Source organism: Pieris rapae, chromosome 1 (assembly GCF_905147795.1).
Source record: "Pieris rapae chromosome 1, ilPieRapa1.1, whole genome shotgun sequence".
NCBI lineage: Eukaryota > Metazoa > Arthropoda > Insecta > Lepidoptera > Pieridae > Pieris > Pieris rapae.
Genome location: NC_059509.1, coordinates 898,909 through 922,890, shown reverse-complemented (window position 1 = coordinate 922,890; position 23,982 = coordinate 898,909). Strand labels below are relative to the sequence as shown.

The 23,982-nt window shown below is 32.8% G+C and overlaps 1 protein-coding gene across 4 annotated transcripts in view; it reads right to left on the bottom strand.

Moving 5' to 3' along the window:
• LOC110994432 (sodium channel protein 60E) overlaps positions 1-23,982 on the bottom strand; it is a 121,746-nt gene that overhangs the window by 75,398 nt on the left and 22,366 nt on the right. For all 4 annotated transcript variants that reach the window (XM_045634732.1, XM_022261056.2, XM_045634739.1 and 1 more), the window contains exon 2: positions 5,290-5,814. In XM_045634732.1, the coding sequence (XP_045490688.1) occupies positions 5,290-5,754 (465 nt within the window). In that variant the 5' untranslated portion in view covers positions 5,755-5,814. The remainder of the gene's footprint in view (positions 1-5,289; positions 5,815-23,982) is intronic.

Below are 23,982 nucleotides of genomic sequence, written 5' to 3'. Positions count from 1 at the left end.
TCCACTCAAATGGCTATAGCCCCTAAGTATCATATTAAACGTGAAGAGTATTGCTTGCAGCGCTAAATATTAATATTATCATTCCTTTATTTACTTTTACATGTCCATATTATTAAAAGAAAACGCGTTATGAATACACTAAGCCAAAACATTGATAAACAAAATATATGAAACAGAAAACATAAGTACAATAATGAACAAAAAACAAAACTGAAATTAAAACTGCTAAATTGTTAGTGCTGAACAAAATCTAGGTCTTCCCGCCTCTTCAATATTTCGTCATATCCTCTTTGGAAAAGGGAAAACATCAACATACTCATAATTAATGTCATAGCATAAACCCGAATCATAGGCGAAATACGATAATTCGTGTTTATACACGTGGAACTATTGCTAATGTGTTGTCGTTTATGGTAGTAATTTCTGTGGTGCTTCCGCTCTCATAGATAAATTTACGACAACTCGATACTCCAATGAGTCTTAATTAAAGTAGTTGCAAGAATCCGTACGCTTTCAAAATATTAATTCTGTTTAAAACTAAGGTATTTCATAAACTTTCCTGTATATTTTCTACATCTTTATTTAGTAAATGTTAAGACGACAGGTATGAGACGCCTAAAGGGAACTAAATCTTTGAGTTAGTAAAGCTACTGTAGTAGTTAGTGCAAGTACGGTATCTCAGACACAGGAACGTAGTGTCCAAATATTATAGAGCACTAAGACTGTTAATGAAGCTTGCCTGAGCAATAGGCTATTAATTAGTGTTGTAGAAAATTAAGTCAACATAATATTACTTATTAGCCATAATTATTGTAAGTCGCACTCTTTTTTGTGAACTTTATTTAAAAAGAATGTTAAATGACATTTTGAATTCGTGACAGATTAATGAAGAGATATTATACGTTACGATTAAAAGTGTTACAGATGTGTATCTAACGAAAATTTTACTCTAAATCGAATTTAAATCCAGTTATGGAATTGTATGTTAATTAAATATTAAAATAAGTCTTTTATATAGTGTGAAAATAACATATTAATTTTTAAATTTTATGATCAAGTTGTCTTCTTCCATAGGTTTCGCTAACATTTTTTTCCTCAGAATATATACACTTACATACATATGTAACTTAAGTAACATACAGTAAATTTACATTTACAATTAATTTAACTGCTTTTCTGACGTTCATTAGTGTAGTGTAAGTGTATATGAAAAAAGTTATTTTGAGTTTGAATCCTTTATTAAACAAATGTCTAAAAATTTTTGTCACTCATTAAAAGTCTCGAATGGTATATATGTCATTTGTCATTAATGTCTAAACTGTGTGGCCATTACTGGCCCTTCACATATAACCTCATTTGTACTGTTTATTTTCATCAATAAAAAAACGTATCTGATATTTTAAAATTTATTATGTACCTCATTACCTAATTTGAAACAAACGCATTTACTATCGTTAAACATGAAGGCAAGAGTCAGCAACGCAGAATGAAAATATTTCCTTTTGTGCACTGAAATAGATTAGATGCGACGGTTCAGCAAATAAATCCCTATTTACATTGAATTTTCTTTCTGTTTGTGCAACAGGTAAGCGGTCAGCCGATAAGCTCTGACATCCGTATCCGTTTTGTGAACTGTGGTTAACACAAATAGGTCTTTCCAATTTAAACGATAATATAAAACTAGTAATTCTTTACATCAACATGAGGGGCTCATTCTTTCAGTTCGCAATGAATCATCACCTGATGTTATATGATACCGCCTTCCGGATAATCTCAATGACTGAGGAATTGCGAGTTGCATAATTGGTACGGTCTTTTTTTGAAGGACCTGAAGTCGATTTGATGCGGAAATACTTTAGTGGGCAGCTGGTTCCACATAGCGATAGTACGCGACAGAAACTGCCTTCAAAAAAACCTACTTGTGAAAGGTAGATGTCGATATGATACCGTTGGAATTTCGTATTCAGCCTGCGAAACACAGCTGCAGGTATTAACTTGAAAAACTCCTCTGCACGCTCTTCATAGTAAATGCGGTGGAAAATGCATATCCCAACATCTCTACGCAACGCTTCGGGATTCAGCCCAAGCACGGATACATGTATACGATATCCATTCAAATTTTTAGAATTAGGCCTGCACATACGGAACGAAAATGAAGGTATTGCTATAAGTCAAACTAATCGCAATTGGCAAAGATGGTTAAAGTCACCTTTGCCGGTTCTAGAAGAGCTCGTATGTTACTTCCTGTCACCAGTGACCTTTACTCAGCTATAATATATATTATAACACATTATTTAAATAATAATCAAGGGCGTACTATACATATTACCTGAATTTTTATTTATGTATTATTAAAATTCAGTTATTCTTAATATTAAAAAAAAACATACTTTTATAGACATAATTCGATAAAATACATCTCGTTTCAGACCGATTAAGAGACATTACGGCCGGAACAGCTCGCAATTTTAGCCTGTAACGGCCGCGGCGTAACATCGTACGCACACTACGAAACATTTGCCGTAAAAACAAGTGCTTACATTACTTTTTATTGTATATACGTGTAAGAATATAATTCAATATCAGGTCTGGAATACTTCACAGTACTAAGAATACTTATTAAAAAGCATCTGTATGCAACATCATTCCGTTATAGTATAGAACATTTAAAATATTGTATGGAACATGAGCAGCTTCTTGGTACTAAACAGAAGCAAAATTACATCTCTATAGAATTTGATATTAGATAAGCATCAAACAGCTAATATTCTAATATAATAACCTTAAAAAGTAATAACTAAAATATATGATTAAAGGGAGTCGATTTAGGCAAGGTTCCGAAGATACTGGCAGCGTTCCCCCTTTGAATATCTAGACTTATTCTTTGTCCGAAGCAGCTGCCAGCTCTTCGGTCTCCTGTGATGTCGACTAACCTTTTTGATAATTCCCTAAAAAGGCTCAGTCTTATACCGGCAGCGTTCCCCCTTTAAATAGCAGGACTAATTATTTGACCAAGCTAGCTGCCAGCCCTCCGGTCTCCTGTGATGTTGACTAACCTTTTTGATAAATCACTAAAAAGCTTTAGGTATACCGATTGGGGTGGGAAGTTGGGGATGGTGTTGGTGGGAATCGCTGATGAAGTGAGGTCAGCATTGCCTATAAAAAGCCAAATAAAACCATCTGCTGTGTTATGTAGTGGAACACTAATGTAAGCAGAACCCCGGCCAGTCCGAGTCATCCACGTCCTAGTCGTCCACCCTGGGACCTGCTGCAGCCACGCTTCCGCGTGCCCACTACCTAGAGCTGCAGCTGAGCTAAGGATGCAGGGCAAAAGGCGAGCATTCTGCGCAGAATTAAAAAAAGATTAAAACAGAATCTACTCACTAGGGAGGTAACCCGCATAAAACCTGTCTGGAAGCTTTAAAGTGGCAGCCCCACTATCAGACTAGGGCACAGTGGGCTAATCTCCTGCTTGCCTGAAAAACAGCGATTCAAGAAAAAAAAAAAAAAAAAAAGGTGAAACACGAGGCGCAAGACCGAACGGGATGGATGCTCGCTGTGGACGCCCTCTGCCCCACCTAGGGGTTATAGGACATAAAGAAGATACCGATTGGGACAAAATACATTGGGACATATTTAGAGCCTAGAACCCTGTAGTTGTAGGCTTTGTTGTTGGTTCCGTGTAGATGGCAAGGGGCCAGTGTGTCTAAACAAGTTGCATCCCAAACCAGAACAAGGCCCATTGTCCATGGAATCAAAGTCATACTGTCCGGTCTCTTGCCATTGTCAAACAGCTTAGTTACCATAACAAACTTACCTAAAATATTACGAACTAAGCAATTGAGACTCGGAGATTTGGTCGTTGCGTCCGCGGACTAATTGTGTAATTTTTAATGCACCAAATAGTCATTTAGCATAAATACTAACTATTATATGTTCTAATCCACGGCGGGTCCACAGGGAAAAAGAAAGAGAGGTAGACCTGTGGCTAGCTGGAAAGACGAAATAAAAAACAGCTGGTCCCAACTGGATCTAGGCAGCCCAATGAGAGAAGACTGGCTATCTTTGGAGAAGGCCTTTACCTATAGACGAGTTTTTACAGAAGAATAATAATTTAAATGTAGGAAAAACTAACACTAGTATGTAAGTATAATTAATTGATTCAACTTCTTGTTCTGCTGTAAGAAATAAAAGGCTTTTTTATTTTTATTTTATTTATATGTTCTAATCACATTCTCGTAATATTGAGAATTTAAAAACTTCGATATATGAAATAATCAGAAACCTGAAATAATTCTGGACAGATATTTTCATTCTATTTATCGTGAATTCCAAAAGGGCACTTGACATATACGAGATATCTCTTGCTTCACTAATTTCTTCGCCCAGACGAAATCATTAAACGTGGGTACAAATATCATATCGCAAATGACGGTGGAACATGAGGTCAGTCCACTCTGTACAATCAATAGTAGGCGAGCGCTATTTCTGTTTTTATTTTTAGCTTTACGTTTAAGGGCTTTATTTCTCAAAAAAGTCACTTATATGAGAATTATACTTTACGTAAATATTACATTGTAGCTGTTTCTGTTTTTTATATTAAGTTTAGCTTTACGTTTTAGGTTTAATGACTTTATTTCTCAAAAAAGACAAAAAAATCACTTATATGAGAATTATACTTTACGTAAACATTACATTGTTCCCAAAATAATCACAATAAAACCATAGCAGCTTCAGGTTAATTGTGTTTTACTTAAAGCACTCATTTCAAATCTTTCATATTTTTTTATGTTTTTTTTAAATATATTGGTACAGAAACAGAAAACAGATTGATTAAATACATACCGTTATTACACACTAGATAACTTTTGAACATAATATGTGTACACAGCATTTTAGTGGCATCTTCAGTGCTGGTTTACCTACATATTAACCATTACATACAGTAGGTATACAATGATAAAAAAAATATTCAGGTTGAAAGTCTGCACCGCGACACTTTTTAAATTCATAAATACTATTGTGAAAAATATCAACATGAGAACACAGAATTATAATACTTATAATAGTAATGAGAGTCGAAAAAAATAGCTTTTGAATTTAATGGAGCCTTAATATATTTTTAGAAAATTGACGTACTAAACACTACACTTGGATAAAGAATATACTGCGTTTAAAAAAGTTAGATAAGGACAAAACATCATACAGAATTACAGAAAGTGATGTTGGCAAACAAATGAAGGCGAATATTATAAACTAGTTATAAATTAACTTAGGAACTAAACTTACCTCATCATAAATAAAATTATCGATCTCCTCCAGCGGTCGTCCATAGAGCTTGGGCGGGAACGGTTCATATTTCCTAGGCAGTCGAGCTCCGTCTTCCACGCTGAGTCGCCTCCGCGGCATGAAGCCGAACTCCCTGACCAATTGGGCACCACGGGACCCAGCTCGCTTAGCTGACTCACGCGTGAAAGGCGTGACAACCGCCCTAGGCTCATCGCCACGTCCCAGAGGCGGCTCTGAGAACGTGACATCCAAAGGAATCCGCAATTCCTCACGGCGAGGCTTCTCACATTCCGTATCGAGGGCATCCTTGGACTGTGAAGCTACCAGGGGCGCAGCGGCTTCGGGATTAGTAGCTTCTAGAGTCCGGACTATCTCCCCGAGGAGGCGAGACCCGTCTATCTCTTCCCCTGGCGAGTGGAGCGGCGCCGGAGGCGGAAACGAGAACCGCCGTTCGTCTTCCTCCATTACGTCAGCTCCATCGCCGCGGTCCGGCTATTTTCGTACTAATGACGCCATTGCGGCCACCTAAAAAGAATAAATCATTATTGTTTATCTCATTAGACTTCTATGTCATACATTTTCTTTTACTGTCCAAGTGATTTAGAGCAAAAACAATGTGCATGACTGGTATTTGTAAAATCAAACCGAAAAATTTTACACGAAAATTCCAATCACATTGAATAAATCTATCAATAGTCACACATTATGGCATTCCTACGCCAGTTTCCCACAGAAACTTAAACGGCGACGTTTATCAAGTACCTTTGCATCGTCATAACCTGCTCATAAAGAAATAATTAATGAGACATGGAAATGTGTTTGTCACAATTAAGGGGCTAATACATAGATTCAACGTACAAATGAAAATCTGCATTTTTACGAATAAAACTTTTTTCGCACTACTCAATATATTAATCCAAAGCAAATTTTGTGTTCGGCTAATTAAGCCTAGATATATCGGTCGCAGCAAATACACCATATTTATTTAAGTAGTTGTTTATCGCTGCAATTGCTATATTTCTCGGAACTTAATCACAATTCAATAGAAACAGCATTTAAAGTGGAATAAAATACAAAAAGTACACATCGTTAAACAGAATGCGTGGGTTGATTCACATAAAACTTTTATTAATTGGTATGAACACATGAGTAAATTATGTATCACGTTGTAGGAAATTGCATAGGGATATTCAAAGGTAATTTTTTTTATTAGTTTAATATTAAATTTAATATCGTTTCCTGGGCAATCCAATCAAATCCTTTCGATGTTCCAAAAACTGATAACTAAACAACAACGATAATTTGAATGTAATACATACTAATAAAACCCTCATATAAATTCATATTTGTTTTAACAATTTACCTACCATTTGGAGACTTTTCTCAAATAGCTATATAATTAACAAATGTTAATGTGTGTCATTTAAATTAGTTTTAAAGTAGGTAGGTAAACCTGAACTGAAGAATACGATCCTAGTAATTATTTTCTTTCATTAAAACTCCAAATTTCATAGTATTTCATAGTAGAATAATATTACTTAACTCCAAGATTTGGATTTTATTTTAAAATAATAAAAATCTATTATAGATTGGCTATTATAAAATTACTGGAATTACGTATAGCGTTCGTATTTGGCGAATCGTACGTGTGAATGACATCAAACAGAAACATAATATTATCAGCTCAACAGTTTCAGTCTGGGCACTTAATAGTACTGCATAAAATTGATCCTTGTTTGTTGAGTGATTTGCCTTTGATGATTTTTATACAAGTAGTATGAAACGAAATTATTCTAAGAGAAAAATCAAATATTTTTACGGTACCAAATTGTTTTACGTTTAATCCGATTTATTTTGTTTGCGGTTTTTAAATTACGAAAATGATATTGCTAATGTTTAAAATGTTCTTACTTAAATTATATATGTAAGATATAAATATACTATTTTTTGAAAGCGGGCAATCTACATACTGTACATACATAAAAAATATACAAAACTACAAACTTCCGACACGCGTTGGAAATTTATATATATTTTAGATAAAAGATATATCGGTATTACGATTTATCCTTCATCGTACAAGAAAAAGGTCAGATATAATCATATATATGTAATATTTAAAATTCTTTTTATCAATAAAAAAGACAAAACCTTGTCACATAATGCAAAAGGCAGCTTACACAATTACGAGATCTCATAACAAAAAAGAAACAAGTCTTGAATGTATAAGATACACATTTTCCGCTATTTTTAACTACGTTTACAATACTTCAAAGCTTTTACGAGTTGCGAAAGATTCGTGTCATTTCTTGCACATTTTCTTCGGTGCACTTATGAGCGTGGGTTGAATACAAAAGATAAATCAAATGGGAGGAGTGCGGGGAGAGATGAAATTCAATTTTGCGGTGTGATAAGTAGTTCCTACGCTTTGTTCTTTGCAATGCAATTTCGAGACGTTTGTGTGAATAGAATATTATAACAGTGACTTCGCAGCCTTTGGTTTAAACAATATTCTTGTTTTGTTAATATATAAACTAAATAACTCAAGTTAGATTTGATTTTCTGTAAAACAATTAATGATTGGTATGTACAGGTCACGGAACTTTAAATTTATTCTTAAATTAATTATTTTTTTTAATTACCATTCTTTTATACATTATGTGGGCTTTAGTTAAAGTGTTATCATGAAACATAAACAGAATTGCACAAGAGAATTGAGAAAATTCCGTGAAGGTATTAGATTGTATATTTTTTGTTCATTTTTAATTAAGACTGATGTGTGTGTCTTAAAAATTATGCACCTTTCCATTACGTCCTACGAATAATATAAATTTTGAAAATTTTAGCTTATGACTCTTGAATTCTTCAAGAAGAGAGCATACCAATTCTTAAAACACTGACATTTAGAGATCCCATGAATATAAGCCTTCTGCTGATTTGCGCCCTATTAAAAATATTAAATGCATTGAAACTTTACATTTAAAATGTGGCCTGGACCAAGCGTCCTCTAACAGATGAGCAATATTAAGAATTGCAATAAGATTGAACGCAGGCTCCATAAGTCAACAGTAGTATGTGATTAAGTTTATTATCTATAGTTATGTATCGTCTATAAATCAATGTCACGTAAGTCCACAAAGTATTATATAACCACATAAATAACAGACCCACGTCATTGTGTGTTCTACGTCTGTCTTTTGTTTACGCGCAATCAATTTCTCGCCTTTGCCCTTTACGCGGCTCGCTAGCTAAATTGAAATAATATTTTTAGAGGAAATGTGAAAAAATAATACTGCTATTCTATTTTTGTTGATTGCACATATATAACGCTGATAAAATAACTTTGATTTTGTTTGTGCATTACCCAAAGATTCTCGGGTCGATTTTCCGTGTAAGAATTTTGATAGACTTAAGTTTTATTATAAAATAATTGTATTCAGCATCAGACATCAACTGTCTCCTTAAGTAGTGATGTAACGTCTTAGTGAAACAAAAATCAACATATTTAATTATAATCTGCCAGGTTTGTTTAACAAGGCCAAACCTTTTAACAGACGTTGACACATTACACGTGTTAATTCACATGAAAGCTCCGCCTTCAATCAGGCATAAGACTGTTTCTTTGTCATTTTCATTTATAGGTTTAAAAGGACACAATGTTTTCTATCCGAGCATTGACGTGTATATAAAAATGCATAAGAAGGCAGCTAGAGTTCGAACCCAGGACTCCTGGGTTAAGAATCTTATACTCAAGGTTCACTCAGTATTATAAATGCTGAACCTACATAAAAAGTTACAAAGAGGTTTTAATGCTTATGATGACTTGTCACAATGACAACTGACAGGCGGCATGACAATACAAACAATGATATCAAACAAATATCATAAAACTAGAATATTGTGTGTCACAAGAGATATAATACAAGTTTAAATGAAAAATACGATGTCGCCTCTGGGAATGAAAACTCAACACTAATATTTTATTTCAAACTTTATTCTGTAAAGTTGCGCATTTTAAGAGGAATTGAATATTTTATCTATATTTTCGAAACGTTTCATATTATTAATCGAATAGTTTATTATATAATTACTTAAGAGTTAATTTTCACTTAATTTATATAGTAAAAATTAATTAAGTTCTTCGTAGGTAAGCTATAAACGGTATTTTTTTGCCATGTGCATATTACATATAATATATTATATATGCATCATATTATACCTGGGTAAACCGTATTGAAATTGAATCGTCATCTAATTAGCAACCAATATCTTACTGAGTTTATTTTTTATATGGATAGAATTAAGATTTAATTGGATAGAGTTCATTCACTTCTCATTCGAATTCTTCGCCAATATTCGAGGATTGATCAATTTAAAAAAAGCAATGTGACTATCTGATTCCTAATCAGCTGTTTTACTAATAATTTTTGCTAAGTAAATTCTGAAATCGGACGTGTAATAATTGTATTTTTTTAAAGAATTATATACCATATTTGTATGTGTTTTCTAAAAAATAGCTTGTAACATATACTGTAAATATAGCATTATGTCCCTATAACGTGCTGAACTTGAATAAATAAACACTAAGCTGTGTAAAATTCAAAAGCTTGGCGCGGAACGACCGACTGTGTTTTACTTTATCAAACTGCTGATTAAAGCGCATACAACTGATGATTATTTTAGTATAAAGTCAATTGATCGTATTCTAATTTGTCAGGAGACAATCTCATCTTGACAGTCGTCAAAACTATTATTTAAATATAGCTTATGTATGGCCAAATTTCAACTAAAAATATAGAACTACATATTAGTTTTTATAATTAACAGAAAATATTCTATTACTTTATCTTTTCTAAGCAGTGCCGCACTCTTCGCAGACGGACGCCAAGTTAATACGCCACCGAAATAAATTTGTTACACTTACACAATAACATATTTTTTGAAGTGGAGATTGCTAAGTAAGTCTTCCAAGATAATAGTTACGATATTGGTTTAATTTTACTTTGTTTGTCTGTCATTAATTTAAGATGATGCCGGAGGAGTTACGTCCGTCCCTCTTCCTGAATAAATAAGCGGAAGCAAACTGATTTTATCTATTTAGGAGAATAGATAAGTATATAAAACTGGAGAAAATTAACAAATAATTAAATAAAGTGTGTGTAATTTTTACGCCTTTTTTATCTTTCGCCTTATTCTACGTTTGTAGAAAAAACGACACTAACAACAGGAAAAAAAAAATGATGTCTATAATTTGTGACACTGCGCGCGCATCGAAAAAAATAACTCTCATCATGTTTCCCTAACGCGCCAAAAGAAGTATAACTTACGTTACTTAACTTACTTATAACTTACAAAAATACGTTGAAACATGACGATTCATAACAAAAGAAGCGCTTCATAGGTTTGGTGCACAGGTATTGCCGGGGTCGGTGCAGACCTCTATCTAAGTACATTCTTAAATCGTTTTATAATATTCTATCCATATTTCAGTTACATACAATCTTATAATTCAAATAGTAAAGCTCAACAAAAACACCCTTTGTTAGGCCCAATCTCAATGAATATTACCGACTATTGGATATAGATTATTCAAATCCGTCTTTAGAACTAAGTTTGCGAACGTTTCAACCGCAACGTTTACCTCGATCTTCGTCTCATTTGATTGACATATATTTACTCTACGCTTCTGCGGTCTGTGGTATTGTCTTTGATTACAATGATTATGATGAAAATGATTATGTATATTTAATACGATACTAAGAAACTCTTTAGCTTAACTTTGATAAGCGGCACTAACTTCAAATTTTCTCCAATTTTGGATTGAGGTTTCGTGTCGCATACACAAAAACGTTAATCAAAATGAAGAATAAAGCAGTCCCATTAACAGTAGTGTTTATGGATGTCTTTTAGATATTTTAACAATTTTGATAGACTGCCACTAGACAAATACTATTAAGGACCTTAAAGTTGGTTTATGTACTGGTCCTAACGAAAGTTAGCACTACGGTTGCAAACAAGTAAATTGTTCGGATTAATACATACAGTTAAGTTTCAGTTGAGGACGTCGAGGCAGATATGAACCCCTATCACCTCGACGTCTGTCGTTTCACAACTGAGCGTTTTAAGGTACTCTCTCACCACTATATGGAACCAGCTACCCAATTTGACTAACTGTTCTTCAAAAAAGAGCGTACCAAATCTTCAAAGGCCGGCACGCACTCGCGGGCCCACTGGCATTGATAGTGTATATAATACTTAACATCAGATGAGCCTTCTATAAATTAAAACAAAAGCTTGATCATCATTGATGATCTTGGAATCATAAGGGCTTAACGTTGGCACACTAATTTAGTATTGCATCATAATGGAGCTCACATTATTATGCTGCTATTACTATACGCTTTTTGACTGACATTGGCAATTCATGTCCATGTCTCACTTATGCATGCCAGACCTATCACTAGCAAAAGCAATCAGAACCTGAGTTTATGGAATGGAGTATGTTGAACGGAGACGTGACAGATGACCACAAAAATAAGGAAAATATATCCGATGTACTTATTAATAAAAATTAAATCCTTTTAGTAAATTAGGTAATTACATATTAGTCTTAAGTTAGGCTAGATTGTTATATTCCATGATGTCTTAGAAAAAAACGTGTAAACGATATAAACAAAAATCAAAAAACTTAAATGAGTTTGATAAATTGGGCATATCATGGGGTCGAAAGAAAAATGCACTAAAGACATCATAGAATGGTATCCCAGAGATGGGAGAAAAATAGAAAATGCCAGAAAGGTTGCCAAGATTGAGAAGAAGTTCATGAAAAACACAAGTGATATATTTAAAATGTATGTATTTGGTTATTAAATAAAGGATTTTGTTAAATAAATTAATGAAAACATAAAATATTTCCAAAACTAATTGAGGGTTTCTTTACACAGGGGTTGCCTAGGCACTTTCATTAATATTATATAAACTATACCTCTCACAATTTAAACATGAATGAAACATATCAGACCGTACATCTTTTGTACAAAATCCCAAATTTCTCTTGAGACAATCTTAAGAACGGGATGTAGGGTCACAAAGATGAAAGATTCAAATAATTACTCAAGATAACAGCAGCTTCATTCAAAAGTATCGAGTTCGCCTCGTTGAATCTCTATAAGCATAAGTATGTAAGTACACAAATCTCAAATATATAAGAGAAAATCAACATACACATAACATTTATTTCTAACGAAACATACAAAATAATGATAATAATAATAATAACATAAAAATGTGGATAGAAAAAAGGAATAAACTACATTTTAACTGTATAATTTGCTGTAGTTGTAACTACTATTATAATGCTGTATATCAGACGTGTTCCACAGCTCTGTTTATTCTACCAGAGACCACAACAGTTAGTTTGCGTCTCAGTAGAAAAAAAAATAAAAAAAATATAAGTGATGAGGTCTTGGAAGATTTGTGTTTAAAAGAATGTAGTAAACTGTCACAACACACACAACACAAATCTACAAAAATGGACAAGTTGAAAAACTCATCGAAAGTTTTCGAGGCTACATTTGTTTGTATGATTTGGGCAATCCTCAATACAAAAATGCGAGCCTTAAAATCAGATATACCCCTAGACTAATTTGATTTCCCCCAGAAATCCCCTGCCTTCAAATACAAATAAATAATATTTCTTGTGTAGTGTTAGTACTGAATTTTCATGTAATTTAAGAATTATTAAAATATTAATTAAAATCACTTTCTTAACAGCTCAAACGAACATACATTTAGTACGGTTAACCACAGGGATCCTATTCTTACGATATGTTTGTACAATTTAGTTCCAAAATCAGGAGCGTCATATACAAAAGCAGAAAACTGTATTCGTTTTAAAAAACCCTCAAATATTTTATCTCCCTATTCTACCCCTAACTCGGTTGAGAAACCTCTAATCTGGGGGAAATCCTCTGATCTGGCAACACTAAAACCACGCCGAGTGTGGCGGTTCGGCCGACGCGACGCTTGCAGGATCATCACGTCCGCGGTGTGATATGTGTGTAAAAAAGAGCAAAATTATAGCAATAAATCGAAAAATTACTACTCGAATTCAGTTTACATTTCAAGAATTTAGATTTTTGACACATGGAATGATGGAGTTCGAAGCTTTAATAACACATAAACACTGCTAATTTCAGTGAATGGTGTTTTGTATTGCCTTAAAAACATTTTAAATAATAACAGAAACATATCTGTCCTATTCCTAGAGTTATTTAAACATATACAATGGCGTAAATTTTTGGGATAAATATCCTTATTATCGGAGCTACAATTAATGCAATCTCCAATTTAAAAGAATTTATATAAAGCTTTTCAGCTCTTGCAATTGAGAAACACGGACGATAGAAGAGCTAAATCTCGTTACAAATTAATGAGTGGTTTAGCTAGAAACCGTCGTTTGTATTTCTTTTCATTTATTTTTTCAGTAAAAAGCTTTAAGTTGTCTGAGAAATGTGCTCTGGTATAAATGTCTTTTAGATGCGTTTATTTTAACGATTCAAAATCTCACTTTTTGTGTCTGCACAGTGTCTCTCTCTGTCATGTCTGTCCATCTTCTAAGTGGTCTTACTCTTTTCGGTGCGTTCTTTTTGGGCACCAGATTAATACTTTTCTATATAACTAATAAATGTTTAATAAAATTCTACTTATTATATTATATTTTGGCATCCAAAAGGTTTAAAGTATAACAAAAGAGGATATTTAACTTCTTTTTGATAATCTAAAATACAAAACATTTCTGTAAGTGTAAAATGATGCTTCAATAATAATCATCTTCATACAGTTTATTACATATTGTACCGTTGCCTCGTAGTACATAAAAACAAAAAGAAATTACGAGAACTCGGAACAAAGATCTCTAGTTTATGGCCAATTCACATTATTGCCCATATCCGAAAACGGCACGTATAAACTGTGTGTAAGCCGAATTTTTTTAAACGTACTCTGTAACATGGATTAGTTTTCCTTATTAATGGGTGTAGTAAGGATCATTATGCCATGAACAACTTAGGTTCAGCTGCAGCCGTAAATAAGGATACCCTGATCACGATCTAAACAAACTCGCAACCGCATCTATAAATCTTTATATTATTAATACCCTATGCCTTTGTCACATACTCTTTGTAGTATACAATAGTGAAATAAAACGAAATATAATTTATATTATTTGGTAACGTTTATATATGATGCAAATACATTTAAGAATTGACTAATTGATATGTCTGCATGCATACTTAATGTAAAATTTAAAATCCAATTAACGCAAATTTGCACATATGTGTTTCAGAATATGCGTTCGATGGTACCACCATGTTATTTTTGTACCATATTCTTGCAATAAATAATAATTATTAATTTTCAAAAAGCGTAACTGAGATAGATGAATATGGATAAGGAAAGCTCAGAACAGAGCTGAGTGGAGAGAAATGTAGGAGGCATTTGCCAAAGTTGGGCAAACAGTTTAAGATTATATTTTTGTAAAAAAATTTTATTACTATTACTAATAAACGTTATATACAATAAAAATATTTTTATAATAATATTATTATTACTAATAACGTTATATAAAGAATCATCCTACACAATTTCATTAACTTAAGATGCGGCCCCGACCGGAAGAAGTCCAATTTTTTCAACCTATTTTGTTTTTTGCCGACATCATCTATTTTTTGCCAGCAATGCTTTCAACATTAATAATACTTAAGGTTATTCCAGATAGCCGTAATTAACATATACGTAATTCTCTTATCACAGTGTTTTTAACCAAACCCCTCCGTAATAGCTAAATAGGTGGCAGCTTTTGCGTTGCAGTACAAACATTGTGTAAAAAAACCTTGGCGATTAAAAATAGTGGCGGAAAGTTTATTGCCAGTTCTTTTTTTCCGTTCTAGGCCCTTGATTTAAGAACTGGCAGTAAATGTAAAATTAGAAGCTATCTTGTTAGAAACTTAATGTATTTTGGACGTTCATACGTGTACATGAATAAATGATTTTTTACTTTGACTCGACAATATTTGAGTAAATAAAAACCTTCACAGATGTTATTAAATAGATTTTCCCTTCGTAGTTAGATTACCCCAAGCTGAGTTAATCTCAGTTTGACGTGTAGTTACAGGTTACCGGGTGAAGTTAAATGGCTAAATGGTTTTCCGATAACCTAAAAAGACGTCTTTAATAGCTTTAAAAATTAGAATATTGGCTTTTCGTGTCTGAGGACGTGATAGAATTATTAAAGTAAATTATACGTGTAGAGAACTTCTTCAGTCATTACTACTGCTATATAATAAAAGATTTTTTTTAGATACTTTAAATTCATTTATTTTTCTATCTTATCAGAAATTCTTAAGCGTGTTCCTTTTATAGGCAAAGGCGTCCTCCACATCCCGCAAAAAGTACAAAAAAATACCATCTGATGTTTACTTAATCTGGTCTGTCTTCTAAAAGGTCTTCCTTTTTTGTGTGAGTACCTTGGGCTTAATCTGTTATTTCTTTTTTTTTATAGAACAGGGGGTAAGCGGGCAGGAGGCTCACCTGATGTTAAGTGATACCGCCGCCCATGGACACTCTCAATGCCAGAGTGCGTTGCCGGCCTTTTAAGAATTGGTACGCTCTTTTCTTGAAGGACCCTAAGTCGAATTGAAATTAATACTTTATTTCACCACTTTTCTGTTCCTCTTGCCATGAGGCCGCTCATTTCCACTTACGTTTATATATCTTCATTGTGAGACCTATTCTTTACTTCCATATCATATATCGTTCCATCATTTGCACACCTGTAGTTTTGAATGCTGCTATCATGTTAATATATAATCATTTATTTTTTTCAGTAAAAGCTTTTGTCTGAGAAATGTGCTCCGGTGTAAATTTGTTTATTTTTACGAGTTTGGCGTATGTTAAATAATATTCATATCATGGAAGTAGTACTGTAGAATTTTAAAAATGCGGACTGACCAGGTCGGAATCACATTCGTCTTCATATGAATTACATATGTGGAAAAATAGTTTTAAATATGGCGTAAACAAATACTGTTTTTTTGCCGTAGAATAAATAAACTGTCACTGGTAGAAATCAATTGTAGGAAGTCTTTGCAAGTATGGCGTAAAAATAATATATACAATTTCTCCGTCTCACTAGTCTTTCAACTAGATACACGTTACTTCGTGATGTGAATCACGCGATCAGCAATGAGGTCATACCATGTTTTTAATATGGATTTCGTACTCAGATGACGTGTTTTGTGACTTGGTTTTCGGGAGTACCAATGCCAGCATAGCGAATTATTTAGTCTATCAGTCGTTGAGTAACGTTGAAAAACGGTTACCCAAAACGATAGGATTCTATCACAAAACTATTCAGTACACAGTGACCATAATCCTTCATCTTTTACCGGTGAAAAGTACCGGTAAAATATTTTGAAACCGCTTTCTATCTACCCTTGGGAATATACCTTAGTGCCATAGGAGCCTAAGCATACAAGATAAGGCTTAATTATATTCTACCCGTTTACATTAATTAGAGAACATCGTAAGTACAGTAAATTTAGTACAGTAGGGAGGCCTAATTTTCCTAAGTGTCTGTTTTTTCAGATAATAATTGTGTTCATTAATTCAATAATTAACATATAGATGAAGAAAGTTTTGGAATGGCTAGCTATGATTAATAAAACGAGGAAGACAAATAAAAAGATGGGAAGATGATTTGCGCAGAGTAGCTGGCCCTCATTGGTCGCTTTCCGATTAATTATTAGTATTTCTTTTTTTTATGCTATTTTTTTAGTATTTCACAGTTTTATCTACCTAATAAGTAAATATAGCAATAAAGGCTTTTATTAATATTAATGTACTGCGTTGGCAATTTGGTCTCGACACACCGTCGATTAACTACTAATGTATAGTTTTAAAAAAATGATTTTAATCTGGTAAAGTTCGTTTTCTTATGGCACTTAGCCGTTACAGATGGTTTAAAACAGTAACCAAATTGACTGGTCCAAACGGGAAAAGAACCGGGCCGACAGAAGATGGCACAAAATAAAATAGGGTGGAAAAAGTTAAAGCAAGCTGAACTGATGAATATGTTAACGTAACTAACTATAATATAATATATTTATTAAAACTGCGATAACATATAGTTAACTCCCGCTGTAGATATGTGTATAACATAGATAAATCATCAAATAGAGACAAGAAGAGAAGAAGAGTCACTAAGCTCAATGGTTAAAGAACTGTCTGTTTTAATAACTTAATTTGAAGTAACTTTGAAGATAAACCTAAACAGGGCAACCAAAAGCACTAGAAACTAATAATCTTCTTAAAACCGAACGTCACTTTATTAACTTTTAGTAAAATATAATTAGCTTACGAGATTTCCGTATTTAAATTCGTCAAATTTAATTTGAAAGCGTTTGACTAATTTACTGAAACCGAACATAAAACGTTTCGTTTTAAATTAAATTTCAAAACCAATGCAATGCTTTCTGTAAATGGGTAACTCTGCCTCGGTTTTAGTATAATGTTATCACATGTTGTGAGGTAGCTTTGGTTTGGGAAAGGTAAGGAAACGTTACATTAAACCAGCTTTTGACAACATCGAACAGAAATGTTTGTGGTAATGGATGCTAAGTTATTTCGACTGTTGTCCTAGAAACATTTTAGAATAACTTTGTCATGTGAGATCAGTAAAAAACTAAACTACACATGAAAACTCTTCACTATCCGAAATACGAGTATATAAATTATACAGTTTTTACTATATTAAACATAGTATATCTTGTATTAATCATACTTAATGAACTAGTTTTAATTAAAATATTGATTTTATATGTATTTATAAATAATTACGCACATCATACACACTTACGCGATTTTCTATGACATAATTATTTAATTAAAAATATTTCCAGCAGTCGTTCATATAAATTCTATTATTTAAATAAATTGTTTATTATTTTTGACTTAATATTATTAAAATTTAATGACTTTGTTCAAACTTGAGTTTTGCTGAGTTTGAATAAATGAAGGAAAATCTAATCGACCAAGGGAAGTCTTTATGCATTTTTAATTTGGACCAGACTAATTTACCAAACCTCTTGTTCATAAAGACTTTAAACCCAAGAAAATATTTGATTAATTTACGGTGTTTCTGAAATACAATTTTCAAACATTGTTTATGGTCTTTTGCGAACTAATTATTTAATTATAGTAAAGTCGAAAGTTTGTAAACTTATTAACCAATTTTGCATGGACTTTGCACATATGACAAAATTGTGTAGAAGTGATCGCTTGTTAGAAATATGGCTCTCCGATGTTTCAAATGAATGTAATAAGACAAAAAAAATACATATTCCTGGTGTTATAGAAATGTTATCAGTTTGATGTGTGTTATTTCAGTGATTGCCACACGAAGGACAGGAAGCTTGCAAATATGTTTCCGTTTTTAAGGTAATGGTACGCTAAAGGAAGAACCTTTAGTCATAACGATATCAATGTTTGTACATTAACTCAGTAACTAAGTAATATGGAGGCGATTCGATACTAACAGAGGGGCCGTTTAAGTATTACGTAAGCACTATGGGGGGAAGGGGGGTCTTTGATTTTTTTACTTGATGATTACATCAACAGTAATTATTTACTGTTATAAATTAAAATGTAATTAAAGTACGTATTACCCACACATTGTCTATGCTTAAAAACGAAATGCATTTTCCAGGATTCCTACAAACAATTAATACGTTTATGAACTATTATTTTTCAGAGCTTTGGTGACAAGAGGAAGGGGGGGGTAAATTTGCTTACGTAATACTAGAACGGCCCCTAATGGACCAATCGATATTATGTAAAATTCAGTTACTTAGTTAATAATTTCCAGTTAAAGTCAATTTTATAAAATGTACCTAACAAAATTTTGGTACAGAAATTAAAACGTTTTTCAAATGTAAATGCAAATAGCTATTGTGCTTCTAAGAATAGAAGAGCTCAACTAAGTGCCTTCTTAACAACTTTCAACCTAGATAATTTGTAAGAATTTATTTGTATATTCAAAACTATTTTAAAAGTATTGTAAACATATTCCTACGGAGATAATTTAGTAACATTTTTCCATTTTAACTGGCTGGGAAATCTTTTAAGTACTGAGTAGTGTGCTGCCTCAATTCGCCACCACACGAGCTGACGTCGCACCACTTGGATGGTTGGACATCTTCTATAGTTCGTTTTCTCCCCGTAGAAGTATTTCCAATTAAGGAACTCCAGGTAATTAAAGAAACAGCGTCCCCTTTTTTTAAAAGCCTGCAACGGATCCACTAACAAAATGGGCTTGCTGCAGTAGCGGCCTTTTATAACAGTCCGATAGGCTCATTTTACCCCATTTGTATATATAAGGGGTAGATTACCTAATATAACTGTAAGCCGAGTTTCCTTATTTGGTGGTAAATCTTTATATATAGAAATTTTAGCTCACAGTAAGAAGTACTAAAAACAAGAATTGCTTTTGCTCGATTGTGCTTTTCGGTACTATCCATTTAACCAATCACAAACCAGCGATATATATCACGTTGCGTTTTTGTTTTTGATATTATCGCCCCCGTGGCGAGCTTTAGTACAGAAGTACTATATTAGATGTGTTAGAAATGGTATAGTCAAATTTATATTGTGTCTAATTAGTATTTTGTTTGCGAGAGCAAAATTCCGAGTAACGACTCCATATAATTCCAAATGGTGTGGCTTGTTCGGAACAGTTATAGCTGTTTAGCAAATCACGAGCGAAATGCTCTTTGGATTGACTTTAATTATCCCAACACGGGAAATCTGTTTTATTGAACTGTGTACGGAGTTTGTTAAATTTTGGTTCGTTAACTCATTAATGATATAAATAAAGTTTGTAGTTCTACAAATATTTTTCTTTGGTTGTTAGAAATATGGTTACTGAAATGAAATCATTTATTTGCTAAGATAATGGTTTAATTATAAAATCAGCCCGATCAGTCATATATAAATAGGTATTCAAATGTCATATTAATTTTTATAATTTCATACATTAAGAACATTAACGTAAAAGCATAATAAGTTAAGTTTTTTAGAATTGGTGTCAAAATTATGGTCTAAGTAAGTACTCAGTCTGCAGTTGAGTACTTACAAGTATGGATAAATAAGAAAAAGAAAAGAAAAATAAGTCTTCTTGATTATTTCTCAATCTAATAGGCAAGTAGGTGATCAGTCTCATGTGCCTGACACACGCCGTCGACTTTTTTTTGACATCATCGAAGCAAGAAGTTCAGCACAACTCTAAAATATGATATTTAAAAATATTCACATATCCCGAGTGTAGAAGTTTACAAAATCTAAGAAGCCACACAAACTTTGGAAGCGATAAGTTTGGCCTCAACTTGAACATTTCCTCAGATGACTCCCACTACTTTAAAGTTAGTTGATTTTGAATTAAATTTTAAAACTATTTTCTATAAATATTAAACTGGATTATTTTTCTGATTTTTTTTAATAAAATTTTTATACGTGACACTAAACCAAAACCAAAACTAGAGCTGTTACTTCCACGGGCAATTCTTAGTACTTGTGCATACGCCTACAATTCTAACACGAATTGTAAAGAGGTACTAAAATATCAATTTTAAACCAGATGATTCAAGGACATCTGATGCTACAATTATAATATGTGAAAATACAGTACAATACATACAGTAGATATATCACTGGCAAGCTTAATTCCGTTCAATCAACAGCCTAGCCTCTTAACTAAACTGCGTTGTTTAACTAGCGGCCTAAATGATATTCAGCCATTTAATGAAACAGCTAGGCAAATGACTTGGATCGATGACGTTTCATTACTTGCCTAGCCTGTTGACTATTAATCTTTAGTTCCACTTTCTGCCACCCAGCGGTGAGCGTCGAAACTCTTCAAACTATAATATATGGAATCGGCACACCACAACTTAGATAGTATATTTCAAAGTTTAATGAAAAATAACAAGTAGGTACAATGGAAGTGTAGTGACAATAACAATGTGAATTTAGCTGTGACTGATTCAAGCATTTCAGTTTTTTTTAATATTTTTAAATGTCAGATGTTTCACCTTTGTTTATTTCTGCCACATAGTCACTGAATAGAATGATGACCTATGCATTAGCCAGACAGTTTAATAAATGTTTAACAAACGCTACGGTTGAATATCTTTAAGGCCGATAGTTAAATCGCGCTGTTTAGTAAAAGGATAGGCTTATTAAGGACTTATTAAGCTAGTCGGCGGCAACAGATATATTGGTAAAAATTATCCGATTCTCGTAGTGTTAGACATATATCACCTGCCACACAGCTAAAGACAAATGGGACAAATTGTGACACCTGCTGAAACAGTGACGGAGGAGATTTGTACGTTGCCTTAATGCAGGTTCCAAAGGGCAACTTCGAACAACCTCCAATAAGCCGCATATTATTTAGAAATAAATTTCATCGGGACATAATCTTAGTTGCTTTAAATAAATGACATAGATTCGTTCAATTTATAACAATAATTACAAAGCATGTCAGTAAACCAGCCATTTATAACCGTAATCGTTTAATTTCATCTAATTAGAATCTATTTCCCCCACTCTGCCTTCAGTTAGAGCAATTATCATTACTCATTCCACTGTAATCGTCCTCAAAATCTCGCTGCCTTTTAGCATTTTAATTAGTGTTTAGAAAATTATTCCCTTTATCAAGGCTCGTTCAAGATCGGTACAATGTTAATATTTAAAAAAACATTAGCAAACTGACACTGTCAAAATTTTTGAGTTTTTTGTTGTAACTGATTGTTGCGTTGCACGTTTTTACGTTCTTATTACATATTAAACTCTATACATCATCATAATTAGACCAAAAGGCAAAGCAATCCATTGAATATTGAATAGTAACTCCTAAATAAACAAAGTAAGTGTTCTTCCTAAATGGTTTTACGGTACAATTATAAGGAGAGATGCCAACTCACGCCCCATTTGTTAGAAGTTTGCTCGACAAAGCCGTAATCTTCTATTGTTTGCTACTTATTGAGGCAACCAAGTGAACATTATATATTTTCTTTTTGAATATCTATCCTATTGAATAAGAATAGATCTCGTTCTTGATAGGTTTGAGATCAGCTTTCTAACTCGGTACAATTATTGATTTGGTATTCAAGCCTTCACACATGTGCGGCATGAGTATATTGGGCAGCTAATAAGCCAGTTTTCATTCTGTGGTCATTAATTAAATATGCCATAAATAAACTGTCAACACACTAATTTGTGTATGGAATGTCATACGTCATGCATCACTATTGATCCCGCCGCCAAATTAACATCCTTATGGATTTATTATCTCCGATTCTGACTTTCAGATTTTAGAATAGTTCAAGTACGTTTCTTTTCTTGCCAAAGTCCGCTCTCTGCGTTATAATTATGGATGTATACAAGTGAAAAAAAACTTAATATCGCCATCATATAAATTAAATGATCATCAATATAGAGCTTAGTTTAAATAAATTTATCGATAGTCAAATAAAGATGTGACAAGCGTAATAACTATTTACATCTGTATATACTAATGATATATTGGGCCGGTATATTCACATAAAAATATATGAGTAATGTTATTGGCTATACACGTATTTAATATCAATATAGTGCCTCAGCGGGCTTGTTCAATCAGTCTCGCATCCGGCGGAAGCCCTCTCGAGAATTCCACAGAATATGCGACTATAAAGTGTTGTCTATACATTAACTAATATTGTACATTTGCATATTTACTTCATTGCTCATGCCATTATTGTAATTTCGATATTTAAACTATTAAAATTCAATTTAGTATTCATTGATCTGACATGGTCAATCAAACACTTCTAAACATTTTTTTTATAATAATAATATATTTGCAAGAATATGGTACAAAATATTGTGGTTGTTTAAAAAGTTCGCATATTTTTCCACACATAATTCGTCTTAGAAGGAATTTTGCATAGAAATTACATACATTGTGAGTCATGTCCTATATTATTTGAAGTTATAAAATATATAATAAGTTATGAAATGTATAACGTCTATTCATGTATATTGTCGTTTTGATAAAACTAATGCTAAATCGCAATGTACAGATATATATATATATATATATATATATGTATCCTGCTGCACCATGGACAAAACCAAACAAATAATTAAAAATACGATATAAAATGACCGAAATGAATAATTCATGAAGATATAAAAATTAAAGATCAAATGAAATCCGATCAAATAACAAACCACAAGATCATTCAACAATAAAAAAGCCGGTTTCACGCATTTTACGTCTGTATAAACATTTCGAATAAAAACAACACTAAAATGTTTCAATTTCATACAGAATTTTACGAACAAAATATTTTTTAGTTTACAACTGTAAGTGACCCACTAACCTCTTTGAAGGTATGCTAATTTCAGGTCAAGTATAATATAAGAGCTGGTTAAAAGTTGGTTTTTAGGCATTTTTCTGCCAGACTTTGAGGAGAACGGTCCTATTAGATGCGTCATCTTTAAGATGTTCTCTGTATTTTAAAACAATTTTAGAAGTAAGCTCAAACAGATTTTAGAACATAAAATAATATATTTGTACATCAATAAACACGA